The sequence below is a fragment of the Dicentrarchus labrax genome, unplaced genomic scaffold (genome assembly GCF_905237075.1).
Source record: "Dicentrarchus labrax unplaced genomic scaffold, dlabrax2021, whole genome shotgun sequence".
NCBI classification, from domain to species: Eukaryota; Metazoa; Chordata; class Actinopteri; family Moronidae; genus Dicentrarchus; species Dicentrarchus labrax.
In genome coordinates, this window is record NW_026136709.1 from 2449216 (window position 1) to 2473004 (window position 23789).

General features: G+C 39.0%; 1 protein-coding gene and 1 long non-coding RNA gene across 2 annotated transcripts in view; one reads left to right on the forward strand and one right to left on the reverse strand.

Moving 5' to 3' along the window:
- The window catches only part of reck (reversion-inducing-cysteine-rich protein with kazal motifs), an 84666-nt gene extending 70109 nt beyond the window's left edge, over positions 1 to 14557 (forward strand). Inside the window, exons 20-21 of the mRNA XM_051410227.1 lie at positions 4054 to 4209; positions 9548 to 14557. Coding sequence (XP_051266187.1) covers positions 4054 to 4209; positions 9548 to 9769 — 378 coding nt within the window. The 3' untranslated portion in view covers positions 9770 to 14557. The remainder of the gene's footprint in view (positions 1 to 4053; positions 4210 to 9547) is intronic.
- Positions 589 to 23789, reverse strand: LOC127369199 (uncharacterized). The gene is made up of 2 exons (XR_007886034.1): positions 23619 to 23789; positions 589 to 778 (listed from the first exon to the last, which is right to left on the reverse strand). It is a non-coding gene; the product is annotated as an uncharacterized LOC127369199 (long non-coding RNA).

Sequence of the window (23789 nt, forward strand, 5' to 3'; positions counted from 1 at the left end):
AAAGAGTCCCCGACCGCAACTGCATGCAGACTGAACATTTTCACATTGATGTATCTGCACATCCACCAATGTCTTTGTTAGAAACAAAAATTGTTTTTGTTGATTTCATTTGACCCTTCCCAAGTCCTTTTTTGCTCTGTGCTCCAATAACAGATGAGCAAGCCTCAATCAGAACATCTGTCAACTTTCTCCTTTCCTGTACTTAGATAGGCTATGTGCTAGGCTAATGTTGAAAATACAGCTTTGTTTTGGTTAATAGATAATACGATAAAGAAGATAATCTTAAATGAAAAAAATATCTGGAAGGCTTGCTCAACAAAAAGGGGCGGGACTTAAGAAGGGTAACTTATCATTTGAATTCTTTTTTCTTTACTTTTACAAGAATAAACACATATTTTCTAAAGAAGGGAAAGCCGTGCACATGGGAGTCCAGTTGGCTGTTGCCTACAGTAGTTTGCCCAACACAAGTGCTGCTAATCTAAAATGATCACAAGACCAAATAATAAGTAGGAAAAATGATGGAGGTGACCAGATAAGTAAAAATGCTAAACAGTACATTCAAGTCCCCTTACTCTACAATCCATGTAATTCAATTCAATTCAATTCAATTTTATTTGTATAGCGCCAATTCATAACAGAAGTTATCTCAGGACACTTTTCAAATAGAGCAGGTCTAGACCGAACTCTTTAACATTATTTACAGAGACCCAACAGTACCACCATGAGCAAGACCTTGGAGACAAGGGCAAGGAAACACTGCCTGTTAAAAGGCAGAAACCTAGGACATATATGTAATATGTACATTAAACTACAGTATATATAATATGTACATTAAACTATAGTATAAATAATGTGTACATTAAACTATAGTATAAATAATATGTACATTAAACTATAGTATATAGACTATAAGATATCATATATAGATAGATATGTATAACAGCAGTGTAATGAGTAAATACTGGATCCTAATAATAAATGACAAACTCTACAGTTTATATTATCACTGCAGTATTAATAAGAAAGAGTATTATAGTTTATTATACTTATGTATTAATACAGACGTATTTTATATTAACCCGACCGATACATTGGTCTGTAAGCCAACATACTGTTAACTACAAGTGTACTGTTCCATAGGCATATCCCAAGAGAAACACTACTGACTTAATATTCATAACACACTAATCAGAGGTGGTTACTTCCTTCCACCTTTGGCCACAGGTCCTCTCACATGCCTCCCCCGAGCCTCCCTGGATGTGTGCCCAACATGTCGAACAGCAGTAAAGCCCAAGGCCCACCGACGCCTAAACACTGACACGTTAGCAGCTAATAAGTCCCACTGGCATCTCATTCCGATCGGCTTAATTATACAACAAAGCCCCCTTGGCTGTTAGCCAACTTGGCTGCAGTCCCCACCACGAGCACATCATAGTAAGACTCAACATTAAGCCTGTTAATACCAAACACAAGCCGAGCTGATTTGATCTGCAGCTGCTAAGATACATGAGAATATGAGTTTAACTGTGTTACTCCACTAAAACTACAGCTAAGCCTGGTGCGGCTACACGTTTTGACAAATAAATGCAGGTCTCCAATAGAGGCCGGATCCAGACTTGACCCGGCCTCTATTGTTAAATAATGTTAAATAATGTCTCATTTATTCTGAATGCACATGCTATTAGCATGTCATATGTGTATTGGACCTCTTAAAGCCCCCTGGGTCGCCCGCTTGAGCGAGTTCTGAGCTGCTTAGATCTCCTACACAAATATAAACGTTTAAACCTTTGTCAGTATGGATGCTGCACATCGTAGGATCAGTTAGATTCAGATCATTTTATGGAAACTATGAACACCAAAGTATAATTCATTCGGACTTACGCACTGTAAACAAGAGAGATGGAAAAAAACCTCTGAAGTGGTCATAATCGTACGTTGTGTCCATTCCTCCATTATTTAAATTCCTGTAGTCCGTCAGAGTCCACCAATCAAAACCATCGAAGGGTTTCATAAAAATGAATCTGAGTTGTGAATATTGTCATCTGAAGTCTGTTGCCTACTTTCTGCATGCTGACTGCTGTTAAGCAAAAGTACGACCTGAAATTTACCGCTGTCAAATCTGCGGAACAAAACTCAAGAGAAGCGGCACAGTTAGAGTATTTCCATCTGTGCTGAGCAACAGTTTGTGCTGAAGGAATGAAACGCTGGTCCCCAGTAAAGGCAGGGGGAGTACCCGGGCTATTAGTAGACTTTTTATGGTATATCTGTGGTACTAGCATAACACACCCAAACCCCAACTAAACTGTCTGTGTTTGTGTTGCATTGTGGGAAACTTAAGCTCCAGGTTGTGTATGGAATGTGTGGAACAAACCTTCATCATCTCTCAGGTTGAGGTCATCATGAATCGGACAATATAACATGCAGGCCTAACTCAGCGGAGGACTCGTTTAACAAACAGGTTATGTGTGTACACAGCAGGTTGTGTATTGTGGGTATTATTGCAGTTCTTTAACTCAGGATCCTTTTTTTCCACATGCCCACCGCCAGCTGTAAATAATAAATTAGGTACTCTTGCAGCTCTACTTTCTACAACATTGTGTTGTAGCTGAGATGTGGTCAGTGGAATATATTTAACACTATAAAATAATTACTATGAAATTCCCACTAATTAACTGGGAGCCATTTACAAGAAATTTACTGTAAAAAATCACAGTTTGTTTTAAATTTAACTGTAAAATCTCAGTATTTACTATTAACAGTAATTTTGATTAATTCAATTCAATTCAATTCAATTCAATTCAGTTTTATTTGTATAGTGCCAATTCATAACAAAAGTTATCTCAGAACACTTTTCAAATAGAGCAGGTCTAAAACAAACTCTTTAAAAATAAATAAAAAAAACCAACAAAACCACCAAGAAGACAATAGCAGTGAACTATATTTAAAGTATAACTTATGTTCAAGTTATATATAATTACATTTATATAATATTTAGTCATTTTAGTGTACATTTCTAACACACTGACTCCCTCAGGCACCATATTCAAATAAAGTAGAGCTAATACAGCACCACAGCAATGAGAGGAGATTGAAAAGGTAGTCTGTACTGTTGTTTCACATGATCATTCTGCATCTGTGCTGTATTAGTTCATTCAGCCCAACATGTTTCACTACAGCCCCTTCTTTATTTTAATTAACATCCCACTTAAGCTAGTACTAATAAGATAAGCCTTAGTACCACTGGAAACTAGTCAGAGATGTGGGCAGGGATTCATGTTTGGAGCCAGGCTAGTTAGCATCTAATCACCGCAGAGATTTTGGTTCACGCTCGCTGCTCATTGGAATTCCAGCCTCAGTTTTGTGAGTTGAAATGTTTTTTTTATCAACTTGCTTTAGTAATTTAAATACTACTACTACTTAACTATCTAAGTTAGTCAGTAAAAAGTACTTAATCAGGAATGTTTCTGTTACTTGACTAGTAGAAGCAGCTTAATCAAGAATCTTTTTTAACTTAGTGTTAAATAATTAATGTTCAATGTACATTAATTCAATTGTTTCAACAATAATTTTTCAATAGAATTTAAAAGACATAGAACAATGGTTTGAAGCCAAAAATGGCTTATGAAGATGCCTCCCCTTTATAAATATAATCATACATAATCAAAACATCCTCAAAATGTGGATGAAGCCTGAGTACTGCACCATATTCCTGTGGCATTGCACAAGATTGTTTGAAATTTATAAAAAGTAAAGTTGCTATTTACAACTTTCCCAATTGATTTCCTTGTTTTTAAATGAAATCAAGAAATGTTGCAATCAATAGCTAAGAACAATAATGAAGGGAGCCTTTAAAGGCTGTGTCCTGATGAATATTTATTCTGAAGCTCTGTTCTACATTCAGAAAACAAGTTTATTGCTTTTATCCCTCATTGAAATGCACCCAACATAGTTGTCCACTGACATTTGAAAACTTGCATCACAGCAGCATTAATTAAACACTGTCTGGTTCCCCCCACCCCCCCCTTCTGTTTGACCTTTAACCCCTGTGTGCAGCTAAACAAGAACCGGCCGGTGACAGTCTACGACGTCCTGCAGACCCTGCGACTCCACGTCTCGGTGCCGCAGTGCGACGTCTTCGGCTACCTGAGCATCGACCATGTGCTGGTGGTCCTCATCGCTCCGGTGGACCAGCAGCCAACACCGCTGCAGGTAACACACACACACACACAGTAGACTCATTTAGCCATGTCTTTGCATATTCAGTAATTTTTTTGTTCTTTTTGTGAAACCAACTTGAGTGTGTCAGTATCATTTAAGGTCATGGTCATTTATGTATTGAGCAGGGATCATAATACTTGAAACTAATAGAATAATTAACTAATAAAATACTAACTACTAACAGTGATAAACTAAACTAAATGTTTCTAAAACAGCATTTAGAGCATTCATTCCCAGAGACTGGGTCTGGACCCACATGTTCAATTGATTATACAGTACTGAAAACATACCCATAAATATTATATTCTGTTTCTGACAATAGATCCTCCTAAATGTTACACACTGGTCCTTTAAGTGTAGGATCTAAAACTATTACATATATTTTCCCAACCTAGTATGATGGATCAGTGAAAAAATATTCTTACAAGCTTTGGAAACATATCTTAGACTAATTTTAAAGAGATATTTATGTCAGATTTTATAAGACAAGATGCTGTATTAACACTCTGACACCTCCTGACAGTTTTGCAAATTCCACTGATCTGATAATCAGTATCATTCACATTTGTTAATTAAAAATATTTTCCATAACCACAGTGGAAGCACATTTTCCAGGTTGCAGTTTTGGGCTGACAGCAGGAGCTCTTTCATCTTTCCATTCTTTACACATACACAGAAACATAAACACACAGCGTGTTCAGCTCTGCTAATTACCCTGCTCGCTCCTTTTGAACATACATATTCATTCTCAAGGTGGTTACAGTGGTGAACTGAAAGGGAATGGTAAATGGACTGTACTTATATAGCGCCTTTCTAGTCTTTCGACCACTCATGCCACATTCACCCCATTCACACACATTCATACACCGATGCACAGCATTGAGAGCAATTTGGGATAGCTTTTGAGATGAAGAAAACCTTTTTATAGACACTGACATCTCATTAATAACTTCAAATTGGCTCATTAAGTGCGTTCTTACGTGGTCAAATACAGACACTTTGTGTTATGGTTAGGGGTATAAAGGTTTACCGATACGAGTCGGAAATACATTTTAACATTATAGTACTACATCGATACATCATAAATCACCCGTACCAGGAATGATGGTCGATGGCCCCATTCTGAACTTATGAATCGGCTGACTGAAGATTTGCTGCTAACCGCGTCTACCTCACATAAAAGGAAAAGGGTCAACGGCAGGGTCTCACAACAAGAGCAAGAAGAGTAACGTTAGCACAGCGTGGCTCACCAGGTCGGGACATCTGTCTGACAACGCCAACACAATTTACAGCACCATCAAATCAAACATCTAAAGTTTGGCAGACATTTGGATTCTATAAGATGGAAGGAAAGTCAGACAAAATCCTAGCCAGTTGATCTGAACCTGATCCAGAAGAACTGCATGAGATTGCATTGTATCGCCCCAAAATGTTTTTATATTAAAATGAATTGTCCCTGAATTGTATCCAGATACTTATCAGGGGAGAGATTCACACCACTAGTTCTGGTACACAGGAAACAAACAAAGTGGCTCAGAGTGAGCCACACAACACAACAGCTGGCGTTCATGTTTCCAGGACGTGGAAAGAGACTTAACAATCAACAATCTTTCTCCAGAATGACTGAAGGTAGAACAAGACATGCCTTTATTTCTCTCTCTGTTTGTATAACTTCGTGTTACTGCAGCCTGAATGTTATTATGACAGCATTCAATTCAGACAAAGTAACAGAAATGTTACAGGTCCAACCTACTCACCTAAGACTGTCATATGTAAAAATGACTGGGGCACCTATTCAGACATAGGCCAACTTTATTGTATGCTTTATCTATGAAATTGATCTCATATCTGATATTAATTGTGAATGACCCCCCTTTAAGTCATAAAGGGGGGTCATGTTAGGTTATTGTAATAGGAAGAGGTTTATGTGTGTCACACAGTAAGTGGGTTAAAAACAGTAAAGTACAGCTGCACTTTATCTGGAGCTGAGAAGTCTTCAGGCTGGTGTTTAACTGCTGCTGCTGCTGGAAGTCTAATCTAATCTTAGACCAGAATCAGTTCATGCCTACAAGCATTTAACATGCTTAAGTTTATGATAGACTGATACTGTGTGGTGGAAGAATTAAAGGATGGATAAAAGGGGAGTTACAAAAGAAAAAGACTTGAAGGGAGAGAACAAAAAAACAAAGACATTGAGAGGGAATCATACAAAATCACTATCAGAAGAAGAAATCTCAGGGAAAAAATCTATAAATTCAGACATCAAAGCAATTTTGTACTTGGAAAGATCCTTGAAGTTTTTGTTAAGGAAGACAATAGTTATAATAGTGAAATAGTTCAAGTCTGGTCATTACACTGACTTAGTTCTTGCTTTTATACCATTTTAAAGTAAACACACTTGATCACAGTTCTCAACTAAGTGCATGAGAGCAGTCTGATTTTGCCATCTCTTAGAATTTATTCCTGATTTAGATTTAGATGAAGAGCATCACTTACAGCAGAATACATAATTCCAACTACATTCTTGCAGAGGGAATGTATTACCAAGAAAGGTTGTATCAGTCGTTCCGTTTCTGGGGAAATTGTTAAATGAGCTCAGTGTAGCAGTTGCTACACATCAGGGCCTGTGGGAGGAATGGGCCAGTATGACGCCACAGATATTTCTGTTTTTGTTAGCTCAAGGTCTTCTTTTCTTTATTTTACTGCATTTGAAACAGTTGACCTCAGTCATTAAGAAATGAATGGTCGTGAGGTTCTTCATGTCCGAGGTGTTTCCTGGTTTTATCTCTCGGATCCAATCCAAAGTGTCTCACTGCAATCATACAAACATACTTCCTGACAAAACAATGGTCACAAATACAGTATAACCTGATTTATTTAGCATCCATGACAATGTGACAATAAAACAAACTGCTTTGTGGTTTGTCTTGACCATGATCTCAGTTGGGTCGAATACTGTACAGACATTAGTGTACTGTATTTTACAGTAGTAACATTTTCTTATGATTTGGAAAATCTCGAAAGTACTTTGTGATTGATGATTGGATGAACCATCTGTCTATCAAAGGTGAACTTAAATCAATCAGATCACAGTGTGATCACAAGCTAGACCATGTCAAGATGTGGTCTCACTGATCTGATTGCATTTCAGTCGCAATGTGTTGTGCAGTGAAGAGTTTTTCCTTAACCAGGTAGGATATCCAGATACAGATTACACAATAATAACAAGAAGGGTCTTAAAAAACATAACATGAATCACTGTTTAGTACTGGCAGCAGGCTGATAGAAATAGAAAGGTTGATAGATGGGGTCCATGTTTTGTGAAAACAATGCTCCTACCATATGCATAGTTCATTCCCCCAGATGTTTTCAGCTACATTTCTTTCATCAGTGCGGTAATGTAGCTGAAAACATTTTGGGAATAAACATAACATATGGGAGCAGATTTGTGCAACTGGTATTGTTTGCTCCTCAATGTCTCCATGCTGCCTGAATATGAAAGTTATTTGAATAGGCTCATACAGTCTGTTTTCCAGGGCTGTATCTACTTTATCAATTAGGATGAAAAGAAAACCGCTACAATATCAACCAGAAATCTTGTCTAGTCATCAGGGCTGATTCAAGTCCACTTTGACTTTTAACCTGCAGTTATTCTTCAGCTTCACTGTTTCAAGGTCATGGCAATAATGAACCAAAACTGTAGGACTGACAGTTTACAATTTATCATTTACACATTTATACTTTAACATTCAAGTCAAACAGGCTTCCAAAAGCTTGTAGCTGCAGTTGAGCAAGACAATGATCAGACTGGCACTCAATGAAGAAAGCCCTGTGAAGTTTAATTTATTATGATCCAAGATTGGGAGTACATGTAACTGATATGAATTTTTGAAGAATAATATTCACAAACTAATTAACAGACACTCAAGAGAAGCAGACAGTGGAACTATGGAGAGGCAGAATGAATCTCTCTTAAATGCTAAAGTGACATTGGATTTAGAGCAACTAAAGAAAAAAAAAGGATAAACATGAAAAACACAAAGCAAGTCTCAGTGGTTAAGGGAAGCTTCTTCTGATTTTAGTTTTAGTTTTAGCTGTTACTAGGCAACAGCTTCTTCCAGGTTGATGAAGGCAATGCCCAAACAAAGTTTCTAGATTCACATCTAAGCGCTGTACAATGTGCACTTGTAGTTTGAGAATGCACAACCAACAAAACTGAATCACGACACACAGAATAGCTTTGTATCAGTCGTGTCTTCTGTATGGCACTGCTGATGAATCCTTACACGTACTGCGACACATAGCCACCTGACACGATAATCAAGAGTTCATTCTATTCAACCTAACCTTGGGCTGGAATGTGTCAGCTGCATAAATGAAGAACTGTAGATAATGAATCCGAAGAAAATGAAAGAAATACGTTCTTCTGATATGGTATTGTGTCCACAGGATCAGTCATTTCCAAGTCTAAGTCAGCATTAGTCAGTTAAGAGACAGGGCGTTCCATTGGCCACTACTCATTTGCAACAAGTATTTGTCGAGGCTACTTTAAGCAAATCGGCAGCGCAACCCACCGCCTCTGAAACTCCAGAAAAACTTTGAGGCTATGTTCACACTGCAGGCACAAGCGGCCCACATCTGATTTCTTTACTCGTGTCTTTCAGATCAGATTGACAGTGTGAACAGAACAAATCACATGGAATCTGATCTTTTCCATTCTTATTTGGGCCGTAGCTTCACAGGGAGGTTGTGAGGCCTTCTTGATTATAAGGGGTGAAAGAAAACATAAAAATATACAGGCCTTTGTAGGCCTATGTCTCAGCATTTTATCTAATTCTGTGAAGAAAACTAAATGAAATTGTTTGCTGGTTGTTTGCTTAAATGTATGATAGTTTAAGATGAAAAATATATACATACATCAATACAGACATAGAATTGTATAAGAAGTCCCTAAAACTGTCCCTCACTCACCTCTGGTGTAATATTCACAGTAAATAGTCTGCTCAGAATTCATCTAAACTGCTTGTTTTACAAACTTGTCAGTTGTTCTGTACTGTTACTATCCTTAAAATATGTCACTTAGTCAGTTTACTCAATGATGTTGGGAACCCCTGATCTAGATCTACATTTGTGATGCAACTTCAGGGCTGTGACCTGTTCACACTAGAATCTGATATGGGCTAGATTAAAAAAATGTGAACAGCCAAACAAAAAAAATGTAAGCAATTTTAATGATGTAACAGAAAGTTTCCAAACAAGCCACGGCATTGACTCAGTTTGAAATCCCATTCCCAGTTCGGAGTGTTGAGCTTGCTCTTGTGTTTTCCAGATCGAAGCCTGCAGTAAGGAGGCGGAGAAGATCGATTCCCTCATCAACTATGCCAGCCCCACACTGGTCTCCCACGTCCCCCTCTCTGCCTTCCTCGCCTCCGAGATCAAGACCTCCTCCATCCACTCGTCCGGGGGCACTCCACCCTCACCTCTGCCCCCCGGCCTGTGCCTTTTCCTGGGCCTCCTCATCGCCGTGGCCCCTGTCTTCCACCAGCTCTAAGCATTAATATCTCCACCTAGCCTCCCTCCCTCTAACTCTCAAGTGTTCCAAAGTCCCCCCCCCGTTGCTGGGATGGGGGTGTTATAAGGTGAGTGTGTTTGGGTGGTGGCGGAGCACGAAGAATCAGCGGCGCCGTCTTTCGACAATCATTCTCATTGACTCACCTGCGTGTCAAACAATCAAGGCGGTAGAAAAGCTATTACTAGGGAAAGCTTTTGTATGAACAGTGTTATTCAGTGGACGAGTTACTCACTGGGTTTCCCTCCAGTGAAGTGTGCTTAAGTGTGTGACTGTGTGTGTGAGTGTGAGCGTGTGTGACCTTTAAGAAGCATTTGACTTCATACCAGCAGTGTTTATCCATTAGTCCCAACAGCAAGCTCTCCTCTGAAAGCTGTTAAGTGGGAATGTAAATTTCATGACTCACTCTGTCTTGTTCTGGAGCTTGGAGTGTGTGTGTGTGTGTGTGTGTGTTTTTGCATGTGTGTGTGCCCGATTGGATTTCGGAGACAGACAAGAACAAAACATCCCTGTCTGGCAGCACATCTGTTTGACAAATTACCTGAAATTCCCTCAGTCACACACACACTTTTGCACGCACCAACACACAAAGGTTGGTGTCACTAAATCCAGACCACTCTGTTCACTGTAAACCATGTGTTAGATGGAGTCCGTGACACCGTTCAAGCCTCCAGTAAACGAGACTGCACAGTCTGTACCACGGTGCACAATGTATGTACATGTGAGGTGTATATGGACCTAGTGTTTGAACCTCTAACCTCAGCAGTGTTAGTGCCATGCTCATGGACTGAGCCAGCTCAGATGAAACTAATCCAGCCTCCAAAGTCGGTTCTAACTACTGACCAAAACAAAGACCCCCCTTTTCCACCAACGCAAACCTAGTACTAGTTCTGGGCTGGTGCCACTGCAGGTTCGGAGCTGTTGCTCAGCTAACATCCCCCAAGCAAGCATAGCTAATTTCTAACATCAGTGTTTCATTCACAACATCAATGTTGTGTTTGTAACATTAATGTTACATTAATTAGGAACTATGCTTGTTTAGGTAATGTTAGCTGACCAACAGCTAGCTAGTTAGCCAGCTAATTCTATGTTACATTCACAACATCGACATTGTGTGTCTGGCTACAAGGCAACCCCAGCCCCTGAAATAAGTGGATCCTGGTTCTAGACCAGCAAAGTGCCACACTAGAACTAGCTTTCTTGTCAGAGAACTGGATCTGTTAAAACTTAAAAAACTTGTTCAAGATTAGGCACTGGCTCTGAACCAGCCCTCAAACTGCCTTGTTGGAAAAGGGGCAAAAGTGTCCAAAAGTCAAACAAAAAGTTCAAATATTAAGGGAGGCCAGGTTCTGTTGTGTTTCACTCAGCAGTGTAGAGCAGCAGATCAGAGCTGAAATGGTGATCCAGGACCTAAAACGATCTTGGATATCAGTTGGATGTCTCAAACCAAACCTAGCAACACTTTATCGGATGTGGTGTTCATTAAATATCAAAAGAGTAGTTTAAGGAGCATACCAGTGTTATTCTGCACCATTGCCTGACAACTACAAACACAACATCACTATATAGATGGATGTTCCTACTTTTCAGCTCATTCCAGAAACATGTTAGGGCAACAATTATTCTCAATTTTAATTTATCTGATTATTCAACTAATGTGGTTAAAATGTCAGAAAATGGTGATTTGAGACCATCGGTTCCCAGAGAAAACAGGACACAATATCTTGGCTACACCAGTTATGTTCACTAGTTTTACCTCTCCAGATATAGAAAAACTGGACTATACTCTTTGATGAAAGTGCTCACCAATCATAGACATGTGTAACCCATGACGAGGGTTCTTAAGTGGTTTGCTACTACTGAGTTTGCTTTAAAAGGTCAAAAGCCAAAACAGTTTGGAACCACTATTCCAGACTTGTGATGAGGTCTTTAAATGTTTAGTTTTGTGCGACCAACAGTCCAAAATCCGAAGGTATTGAATTTACAACAATTGAAAAAAGCAGTAAATGTCTGACTGTCATTGCTGAACCTTGACACGTCTATGAATGCAACACGAGATTTAGTCCCTGCTTGCAGCTACATAACGCGTGAAGACTCAAATTAAAGTGTTCGTTTTGATAGACGCCCATCTCAAGGTTTACAGATCTACAAGTATAGTGTACTGAAATGAGTTGAAAACAATAGCTGTGTGGAACATTTCAGATCTGATTGTAAAAGTATGTATTTGGTTTGTATATAAAGGGGTTCACCACCAGTTAAGTGTTAAGACAGGTTTTGAAAAGTAACGGTGGTCAACTTTTAGTCCCTGGTAGTAAATTCCCAAAATGCAGCTTAAAAGACTTTTTAGATTCTAGTGGCCTGATAAACTCCAGCATTGTTCTGAATGTATAGCTTTCAGTTTCTCCATACTTGTTAGAATACTTTCACCTAATGTGTTGTGAGCGTTAGGAAAACACTGTACAGGAGTATCTGATGGGCACCACTTCTGATAAAGTGTTACCAGGATCTTCCATGCTGGTATAGCGCAGCAGAACAGCCTGGATCACCTCTCCCTTTGTGTGAGGCCAATACCTCTGAAAAGCATTAAAAGGGATGCTTCCTGTCTGTACATATGAACTAGAAGCCATTTAATAACAAAAAGGACAATCAGCTAGTCACTACCCACAATCCACTTTGGGTAGAGAAGATTTCCATAGTATGCCTTGCGTATAGTGTCTTATATGAAGTAATAATGAAAATGCAATAACTTTATATTTGTTAAGAAATGTCTCTATATTTGATATGTATCTGATTGAGGTAATGATCACCTATGTGCCATGTTTTTTTAAACATTCTTTATTGCATGATGACAATTATGAAGTGTTTTTACTCCAGAATGTATTATAGTATATAGTGTGTGTTGTCTGTATGTGTTTGTCTATCTGCCTGTATAGCACAATGTGTCCCAGTCTCTAACAGTATTACTGTGCTAGGCAGCTCTGTAGCAGGGACCTCTCACCACAGCTCCTCCATCTATTATTATTATTATTATTATTATTATTATTAGTGTTATGTTTATGTCCTCTGGAGCCAACATGAATTCTGTTACTTTTCAATATTTTGTATGTGTTCAGTGAGTTCATTTGTTTTCATGTCACGTTTGAATCAACTAAAGTTCAATCTAAAGACTGATGTTTTCTGCTCCTGATGAATCCTTTCTGTTGCTAAAAGAATAGTTCAGCATTTTGGGGGGGTGGGATGAAAAGATCTATAAAACTGACTAATGACCACCTTGCATCTTGTTTATTTCATTCAGCCATACTAAAACCACAGAAAAATGTGGTTTTAGGTAGCGATATATATCCTGATGCACAATGGTTTATTCATCCGCTAGTCATGTCATGTAAGCCGCTATGAGAAACTCTCAAATATTGACTCAAAATAATGACTTTGAGATAATATTGACAGAATATTTTGAGATGCTAAGTCAGTATTTAACGTTTCTCTCTTATGACTTGCAGAATCCCTTTTTATTTTGTCACATTGGCGGAAATGGGCTTCCATAGAAAAGGGTTTGAGGATGAGGACAAACCCCAAATACAATATGGCAACATGTTCTCCCTCATCAAATACTGCCACATGGTTAGTGGCCCAAAATAGGCCACTGTAGGTGTCTCTGACACCTAGTTGACGTAACATTACATAAGTTTACATCGTACAAAGCGGACGACCAAGCCGCAGTATTTGATGACTTGGTAGTGTGGCTGGGTTGAATATAGAGCTGGACCAAGTCACTTATCTTATAACTTTGATATAGCAGTTAGCATAAGGTCCTATTATGTCACACTGGCTGCGATGTAATTCTATAAATGTGTACAAGTGTTGCGTCAGCTGTGATTGGACGATGGCTGTTTTGGGGAGGGGTTTAGCTAGCAGAAAGTCAGTTAGTGAGCTTTAGAGGTGGGTGTATGTTAGAACATTGGACGAATCCAGGATAGCTGTTTCCTCCTACTTCCTCTTTATGCTAAGCTAAGCTAAATCCAGCTCAGTCCAATGAGAATTGCGCACATTTTGGCTAATAGCCAAAAACTTTTTCTAGCCTCAAGGTTTACTTCCTGCTTATGCAGCCCATTGACTGTTATAAATGAATAATATTTCATCCTACAAAGAGTCATAATTGACTTTGTTTGCAGTTTGAGGTGTCCCGTCATCGGGTCTGTGGGGAAAATGCTTTTTAGGACACAGATGAATTTTTCCCTGCAATATCGTGAAAGGCCACTGGGAGAAATTGGAAGTAAAGCCAACTTTTTATATATCTATGCTCCAGCTCCATATTTAACACACAGATCCATCTTCTCATCTCCCCCTCAGAAAGGAAGCTAGTCAGTAAAATATTCATACATTGTACAGATTTTTTTGTCTGTGTGTTACAGCTTACTCGGCAGCCCTGTGGAAGCCGACAGGAACAGTATTTTTAACAGGAAGCTTCTTTCTCCTGTCTTTCTCCTGTCATGATGTAAAATCAGTGTTATGGAGTGTAATCAAACCAGTCAGCTGTTCTGAGCTTATAAACCCTCAGGCAGGCTGGAGGAGTCAGTCCAATGTGCTGAGATGGTTTTCTGTAATAATAATAATAACCCCATGTTGTCACCTGTACTGTGTTGGTTTGGTGTGACTCCTCTAACCGAATGTTGGTTTGTAAGGGTCATTGATGGTTGATTTTTTTCTTTGGATCATCGCTGTGTTTGACTGTAAAAGTGACATGAATTAAAATAATTGGAAGAAAGTCAACAGGATTCATATTTCATGAAATAAAAAAAACAATACCACAACCAAAAACTGTTACTGCTACGTGTTACAAACTGCTGTGAGCCCAGCATTCACACCTGGAAGTCAGATAGAGCAAATATGTAGCCTCACTCCTGAAAACCCACAGATGAGATTTGACTTTTTAATCAGACTCATCGCTGAAGCTTCTCATCCAACAACAAACAATACTGAGCATCAGGTACTAATGTATTGCAGACTGGCCTGAAGGCTGCAGAGGAACACAGAGACCTGCTCTGATTTATCATTTGTTAAAAAAGTTACAGAAACCACTCAAAACTTTGCAAAATGTAAGGTGTGTGAAGTCAAAGAGTGCTCGAGGGCTGAGGCATTAATGTTTAAACCACTGACATACAAACACAACTTGTAATGTTCTCTCCGTCTCACACACACACACCCACACACTTTCTCAGATGAGCACATGAAGTGAGTGATCGCTGGTGGAAGCAATCAGGTGTAAAACCAGTCTCTGCTGTGCATTGTTTCAAGCTCTGTGTCAGACTGAGATAATAAGGATGTTACAAGGGTTGCAGACACAGACATAATGTGGAAAAAATGCATAATTTTGCCAAAGTATCTTTTTCTAAATGAACCTAGTTTTTCACTATTGTATTTTAAGTTTTGACTGTGCTTGGTGGGCAGTAAATGTGTGCACATGTACAGTATACGTATGTGCAATCTTGAATTGTGCCATTATGGCCCAAACCAAACAATGCAACAGTCCGTTCGTTATTTTATCTTTTAAGGAGTAGTCCGAATGGTTCCTTTATTCCCTAAAGTGAGACGAGACGATTGACATCACTCTCCTATCTGTGCATTAAGTATGGAGCTAGAGCTGAGAGATTATTAGCACTAGATGTCACACTAGAATTGCAGTTATTATGTTCACTGTTTGTGTTCATTGCATTAAATAAGAAAGAAGAAGGATCCATAAAATATGTCACTTAGTCAGTTTACTCAACGATAGAAAAGAGGTCCCTTGAGGAAAAAAGTTGGGAACCATTGCTTTAAAGGTCCAGGTTGTTGGATGGGAACTTTTAACTAGGGAACTAGTGGTGTAGTTGCAGATTGCCTCCCCTTCCAAGCGCAAAGGAGAAACTACAGTGGAACGAAAAACGCTACTATCTACAGCCAGTGTTTGGTTTGTCCATTCTGGACTATAGCGGACTCCATGGAAGGTGACCTGTGGCGTATGAAGATAAAAACAGCTCACTTTAAGGCAACAAAAACACAATGACTCTTACATTCAGGTGATCATACCTATGAATATTATATTCCATTTCTGCCAATAGATCCTCCTAAATGTTACACTGTGGCATTTAAATGAGAACATTTCTGTAAAAAAGGCTACAATGGCTGCCATATAATGGTAGCTAATCTTTGGGGACAAATGTGCCTGTCAGTACGTCCACTAAACGTTGTTGTTTATGCCACTGATAGGCTCAGATTGTTATTCTAAGTGTCTGACAACATTATAGAAAGCCCTTTTGACCTGATAGAACTTTTGTTCAACCAGAAACAGCCGTAATATTGCTATCGCTCACCACCACAAAATCTAATTTTACCTTTTTCAAATGTTCATTTGACAATGACAGGAAGTCTTTAATTAGTCTTTTATTCAAGGAATTCTTTCCCCAGTGGGATGTTTGATGGATTTTTTAAATTCTGTTGCGCTCTCACAAATTTCTCTAGTTTGTCTGTCAAGATGAGTGGTATGTTTTTGTTTCCTTTAATATTCCATTCAGGTGGTGAGTAATTGCAGATTCGGTGCTGTAGACACAGTTTATTCTGGACCCAAACCTCTAATCTCAGTCATTCTAATCACAAAGCTAAAAACTAAAATAGAAGTTAGTTAGTTACACAGTGTTCAGCAGACAGTGGGTGATGCTCACTAATTATATTGTTCTGGTGAAAACCCAGAAGCCTCCACTGAAAATGATTAAAGTGGAGCTTTTGACATTTAATGTGTAAAAAAAATTATTATTTGTCCTCATATTTCCAATGTTTTGTCATCCAAAAGTTAACCTTGGAGCACATAAGAATCTAATGAAGAATCTATTTATGTTTAAGAAGGTGCAGCAGCAAAAGTGAAATGAAATGGATAGCAGTAGTAAATAGCATTGGTTGGTCATACACTAAAGAGGTTAAGGGATCGCCAACGTTAATACAGTTCATGCTGAGGGGATCATGAATGTGTGTACTACATGTACATTTCATGGCAATCCATCATGGTGGCGCTAGAGGAAGAGTTAGGGAATCACCACAGTCATTAGGATTCTTTATCTAGGGAACATGAAAGTCAGTTCAACATTTCATCTTAATCAAGCTAAAGGAGTAACAGGATACAAAAAATAGGTATCTGTCATCCATTATAGTTAGAGACAGACTTATTAGACTACAGTTACATTCAGTAAAAATTAGGATCATAGCAAACAGTAACCAATTCCTTATCTCTCCTCTATAAAAAAAAATGCTTTCACTGGGTGGAAATCTCACCATCAGGACAACAACATCACAGTACAGTGCAAGTTACGTGTCAAAGTTGAGACCACAGATCATCTTCCAAAAAAGGAGATCATGTACTTAAAGACATCAGTACCTGCAGTAAATGACCAAAGGGCTTAGCAATCATAAGACTCACTACACACACTTTCTCTCTCCCAACTCATCAAATACAGCAGCTTGGTCAGTGGCCCTTTAGCACCAGTTTTGCATGTGCAGAGCTCCGCAGTCAAGTGAGCAACAATTAATGTGCAACATCAGGTTAGACTTTCAAAATAAAGCTTGCGAGACAGAGTTTAAACGGTCGCAGTTTGGTTAGGTTTAGGAAAAGACTGAGGATTGGTAACATAAGTAATGAAGTCATTTTTGACTTTTGGCTTTGGCTTTGGCTTTTACCATGGTCTCCTGGATTCAAGCTCTGTGTTTGTTTGACCCATCCATCCTTCCACACAACCTCCTCCATATGCAGACATTCTTGCTCTTTACACTAAGTCATGTGACCTCTACGGTACATCAAAACATTATGCCAGACATGCACGTGAAATGACACAAAAGGGGTCCCCTAAAACATCCTAGTTTAAAGCACAGGGCCAGAGACTATAAAACCAGGATGACTGTCGTTGTGTATGGTTATTTCAGTAGCTAGCCTGATATCCTCTGTCCTCACATTTTATTTTATTTTTTTATTCAAATTTCATTAAAATTGTGAACAACGATGGCCCACTCAACCCGTCCCACAATATAAAAATAATAATAATTAATAAATAAATAATTCAACCTATTACAAAACTGTCAGTCATATAGTGAAATGCGGACCCACAGCTAATTATGAAAGTGACATAGATAAGTAGGGAGGCACAAACCTATTGGGATGGTACAAGGTAAATAGGCTGGGAAGCCATTATAAAAAGGCAAATTAATGACTGAATAAAATAGAATTTGCTAATTGCTTGGACCGTGCATTGAAAGCATAGTCGTGACTCAGTGCCTGTGTACACTACAAGTTAGTTGGAGTTGGAGTTGGAAATTATTTTTGATAAATTGACCACAAATTCAAAATATAAACTCTTTGTTTCTCGTTGAAAAAAGTCTCAAAACTTAATTTAGTTTTGCCTTCTGCCTGCAGTAGACAGGATGGCCACTTCCTGCAGAAGCTTGCAGTCAGGCAGGTTAAGGTAATGTTGTGGCAGCTGTGCAGGCCTCCACTAAGGCTATAAAGGCAAAGCTCTTGTCATTGTAGGGTCCACACCTCCAGGTTTTGCTGCTGGTTGATATGAAATGAATGCTGGGATGATATTTGTCCACACAAGTCAGTTTGGACTTTGGATCCTTGCTAAATCTAGGTTTTGAGTTGGGACAGTTCTAAGATGTTTTCACAAGTCAATGAGAACACAAATACAGAAGCCAGACAATTACATTTTTAATATCCTGACACATATTAAATGTTTTCAGTTCATTTTCTGGTCCTATAAAGTAAGTAAGTAAAGTAATCAAAACCTGGTCAGCAAATGACCAAAGGGTTTTCTGACTGTGGACAGGAGTGTAAAATATTATATATATATAATATATATATTCACAGGAGTGTTTGGTGTTACACAGCCTTTTAGAAAGCAAGCATCACTTTACATTGCCTCTCTGAGCCCTCAGCAGTCTGCATAGCTGTGGTGATAGAAAGGGTTATTGTAGTATACCCAATTTAAGGGCCCCAATAGAGTGCCAGGTCACTCACCTGCCATTGTCTAATTCACAAAGAAAATAATCCCCTGGCTCCTGGCCCTGCTGCAGTTACACACCTCACCTCTCACTCAGCTCATCATCCCTCCTATCCGCTCACCTGGCTTTCACCATGCCATCAACCGGTTGTCTATGGCTTCATTCACACTGCCAGCCTCAGAGTTGGCAGAGCCTCACAATTCTTTTCTGGCTTTTTTTTTTCTAAGGTCAGATTCTGTTGTTTGGCTGTTCACATTATTTTTTAAATGAATGTTTTAGATGGAGTAATAAATGTACTGAGTTTGGGTTAGGGGGTTAGTGATTTTTATGGTAGGGGGAACTCTGATAAGAATCTGTTGATTGTCACACTGAAGGCCTAAAGCATTCACATGTGATTTACAGCGGTACTGTTAGGAGGTCACCAGGTGTTTTGTGTATACTTGGTGGTATAAAAGGTAGATCATTCTGAAAGTTTGGGAGAGAACATCCATGCTGAGGTCTTCTCTTCATGCTCCATAAAGTAAAAACACTTTTTTCATCACACCAGGTCTGTAATTCTTTAGAGAACTAGCAACTCTCAATATTTGGAAGAATGTCTCCTACAACACCATCTCCTCTGTCCACAGTCCCTCCAATGTGCCCTGACCACCAACCTCCATCGGTCAATCAGCTGACCTTAGTTGCAATAAAAATGTATTTTTACCACCACAGTCCAACATTTGAGTTCTGTTTAAAATTGTAACAGGCGAGTGGATTTGTCTCTTGCAGACGAGTGAGGACACATTTTGCCACCTCATACCAATCCTAAACCAATGTTTTAATTTTCTAGTGCAAGGTTGCTAATATCAGGTGTGTGACACACTATCACGAGTTAAAACATGCTAGGTGCAGTTTTCCTGTTTAGTAGCACCACAGGAAAGAAAGGAGAAGATAAAGACATTCATAAGGCACACAGTAGCACATCTGGTAGAGCATGAGAGTCCCATAGAGTCCTTCTTGACCTGTGGTCTTTTGCTGCATTTTGTTCCCCCCTGTTCCCCCATATTGCCAGGCTTCAAGCTATGCGCTCGTGTCCAACCACAGTGGCTGGGACCAATCGTCCTTTGAGGATTGTTGCCAGCTACAGAAAGCAGTTGGATTGATTCCAGGTGTGTGTGAATCTGTGAGACTGTGACTGTTTGCTCAAAAACATCAGTGACAGCTGCTAAAGAGGTTAGCATAGATCAGAACTGGAGAGTATTTCTTCATTGAATGGTATAGATGTTTTCGATGACTTTTGATGATAATGACTTCTGGTGCATTCTATCACATTTAAGTTTGATGGGTTAGTGTTTAGATGAGAGACCTGTCTGCAACCTAAAAACCTTGGATAAAAGAATACTTTTGAAAACTTGATTCATTCACTCTAAATCTCACCTCAAAAACCTCCTTTTTTAAATCTCAAACACTGCAAATAATGTCTATTGACTCTTGAAAACAAAAAACATATGTGAAAAGACTCTAGACCTGTTTCCCTTTATTGCAAATAAACTCATTATAAGAGGTTGGGTTTTTCTAAATACTGCCTTTGCTCTTAATCTGACTGGGTTCAAGATAAAGTGTATAGTGGACAGAAAATCCTTGAACCGAATGATACTGTATAGAAATGTTTTTCTCTCAATGCGTAACTCATAACATAAAGTGTGCATTGAGTATTTAGACATTCACTGTGGATTCATTTCAAACATGTTGCATAGGTTAGTGTAAGGTAAGAATCACAACAGTTTACATTTTGGAAACCTCACACATTTCTCACTGGCAATTTCTATCTGAATGGAATTTTACCCTGGGGTTTCTGGGTATTTAAGTCTCCAAGTTGTGTTTTTGTGGTTGTGCTCATCACCAAGTTAGAAGCTGAGATTTAAAGGCCAGTATTCATTGGCATTTTTATCAATATCACCATATTATTACTTGGAAGGCGAGCAGTATTCAGTTGGTTGCGATCTGCAACCTCACCGCTAGATGCCAATAAATCCTACACACTGGTCCTCAAAGACATTGGCAGCTATGCTACAATTGCAGTGTTACAGAAGGTAACATTCCAGTCCAAACTGTGGTTTCAAACCTTGTGACAACTTAAGTCACATGTCCCAAACAAAAGCCATGAAGCGTTTGGCTTAACTGAGACAGGACTTCAACAGTGTAAACAGACCATAGTCCATGTTTGCACAGATAGTCCACACTCAAAGTCAAGCTCTCACAGTAACTCTGACATTCTTGTTCAAAGTCCAAATTCAAATCCAGTTTGATCTTTCTACATTCTATTTTGAGACAGTTGGAAAGAAGATAGTTTGGTTAAACATACTCAAAAAAGTTTTGAAGCAGTAGTTATGAAGCAGTCTTAATACTGATGCCTCTATATGACCTATATAAACAAACAAGATCATCAGCAAGAAAAGAGTCTATTTCTATGTACATTAATGCCTGCCACCAGGTTGGATTCCCCTTGAAATCAATGACACAATGTGGTGGAAATAACAACACAAAATAAAGGTTCCTTGTTGCTGTTTTAAACAGTGCAACTAAGATGGGAATTGGGCTAGAGATTGTGGTAGATAGCTGAACTTCAAGGCTTCAGCTTGGGCTTTGGGAATCTCTGATTGACATTCTTTCACCATTTTATGGACCAAACAGCTGGTTGATTGGTCGAGAGAATGATTCTATTTATATTTTCTTGTCTGTAACCTCTGTGTTGTTGTTTGAATCATATTACATCTAGCCATGTTAAAGTTCACCCTTTGAATCCCCACAGATCAGTACTAGATCTAGTGTGGAGGTAGTGTTGCTGTACCTAATAAAGAAGTGAAATGGATGAAAGATTACCTTAAATTCAAATTCATTAAATTAAAACAACAAATAACCAGCAGAAGCTATTCAGTAAATGGAGGCATTCTGCATTATTATAAACAGAGTAAAGAATAGGGACGCTGGCTGACAGACATTCTCCCATCCTTTCCCCTGTTAGTAACAGCTCATATGACGAATGTTTGTCATTTTAACCAAATTAATGAGGAGCTGCTACCTGCTCTTTGCTTAGAAAGAGAGAGGAGAGAAAAGACTCAACAACATAATCCTTAACACCGAAGTTTAGTAAATCCAGGTGTTCTGTCAACATCTGTTTCATTTTTGCTGATACTGATCCATTAAAATATCTCTAATCATTAATCCCATCAGGGGGAACAGCTGTGGTTTTGCAGTTGGAACTCACAACCTTGTCTTCGCCAAACAGGACTGATGCAGGCAGCTCACTGCAAGCAATCTGAGTAAGTGCAACTGAGGAGGGTAGTTGAGCTTGTTATGATATAATAGTAATAATAATATGTTATAATAGGTTAGCAAAGTTCCTGTTCAGCACTAGGTAAACAAAGACATGTAGTGGTAAGAAAGTGAATGAACGAGCGATTCCTAATGTGATTTCTTTTATTTTTAACAATCATACAGACTTAATATGCTTCTTTTTTCAGCTCTTTGGTTGTTTAACTTTTCTAATGCAGGACGAAGTTGTTTCTAAGAGAGTGAAGGCTCTGTGAATCTTCACTTCAAAGTTTATATCTCAAATAACAATCTAAACTTTAAAAAATAACAATCTCATTTAGTCTTCTTCACAGAAACAAATGAAATACTGAGATATAGGCATACTGAGTTTACTTTTTAAGTTTTCTTACACCTCTTTAAAATCAAGAAGGCCTCGTGATCCCCTGTTAAGCTCTGGTGACCTCTAGTGCTATGGCACCACTGACAAAGTCCTCAACAGAATGAAGCATGTTCAGAACTCTGCTGTGTGCTTGCTCGGCTACACCTAGACCAGAGACTACATCTGTCCAGATCTTCATGGCCCTTAGTTATTTATTTTACCTTTATTTACCCAGTTAAGTCAATTGAGAACCAATTCCCTACACCTGCCTGTAAGTTCCATATACATTAAATCACTGAAGTCATCCTGCCACGCTGCTGTCTCACATTTGAGTCCAATCCGGAGTTTCATGCGATATGAAGAACATAGTGAGAGTTTCAGCAAATATGACACTGTTGGTTTTTTTTGCCTACTGCAGCTTTATTAACGTGCAAATGTTTATTCATTTGTTTGTAGAAATTCTAATGAAGGTACAAATGAGCTACAAGGGATTGATGTGTTGGAATCCAGGGACATACATGATCCTTTTCATATGTCCTCAATGTAATAAATCATGCTTCTCAGCATAGATATCTTATTTCACAGCACCAGACTCAATGCGACACATCAAGGACACCATGAGCTGATAGTTACACAAGTTCTTAAAGGACAGGATATAAACAACTCTCTCTGAATAACAGGATTTAGGAAATGGTTGTAACCAAGAGTCTAATCAGTAGCCGGAGGACAAACTGCTCAGTGCTGGCCTTGGCTCTGGCCTTGGCTTTCACTCAGCTACAGAATTCACAAGTAATCCGCTGCATTTTCTCTCACTGTATGTAGGCAGACATGGACTGTCTGCGTCACGTCTATCTTGTTTGTCATGTCAGAAAGCAAAAAGCATGAAAAGCAGCTGAGCCATGTATTAACTGCAAGCTGAAGAACTCCTTTTAGTCATCAATGGCAATCAATTCAATTCAGTTCAATTTTATTTGTATAGCGCCAATTCATAACAGAAGTTATCTCAGGACACTTTTCAAATAGAGCAGGTCTAGACCGAACTCCTTATAACATTATTTATAGAGACCCAACAGTACCACCATGAGCAAGCATTTGGCAAAGGGGGCAAGGAAAATCTGCCTGTTAAAAGGCAGAAACCTAGGACAGACCCTTCGGCTCTAGGTGGGTGGTCGTCTGTCTCGACCAGTTGGGGTGAGAGAGAGAGAGAGAGAGAGAGAGAGAGAGAGAGAGAGAGAGAGAGAGAGAGAGAGAGAGAGAGAGAGGTAAAGACAGAAGGACAGAGACAGAGACAAAGGTGCAAAGCAACAG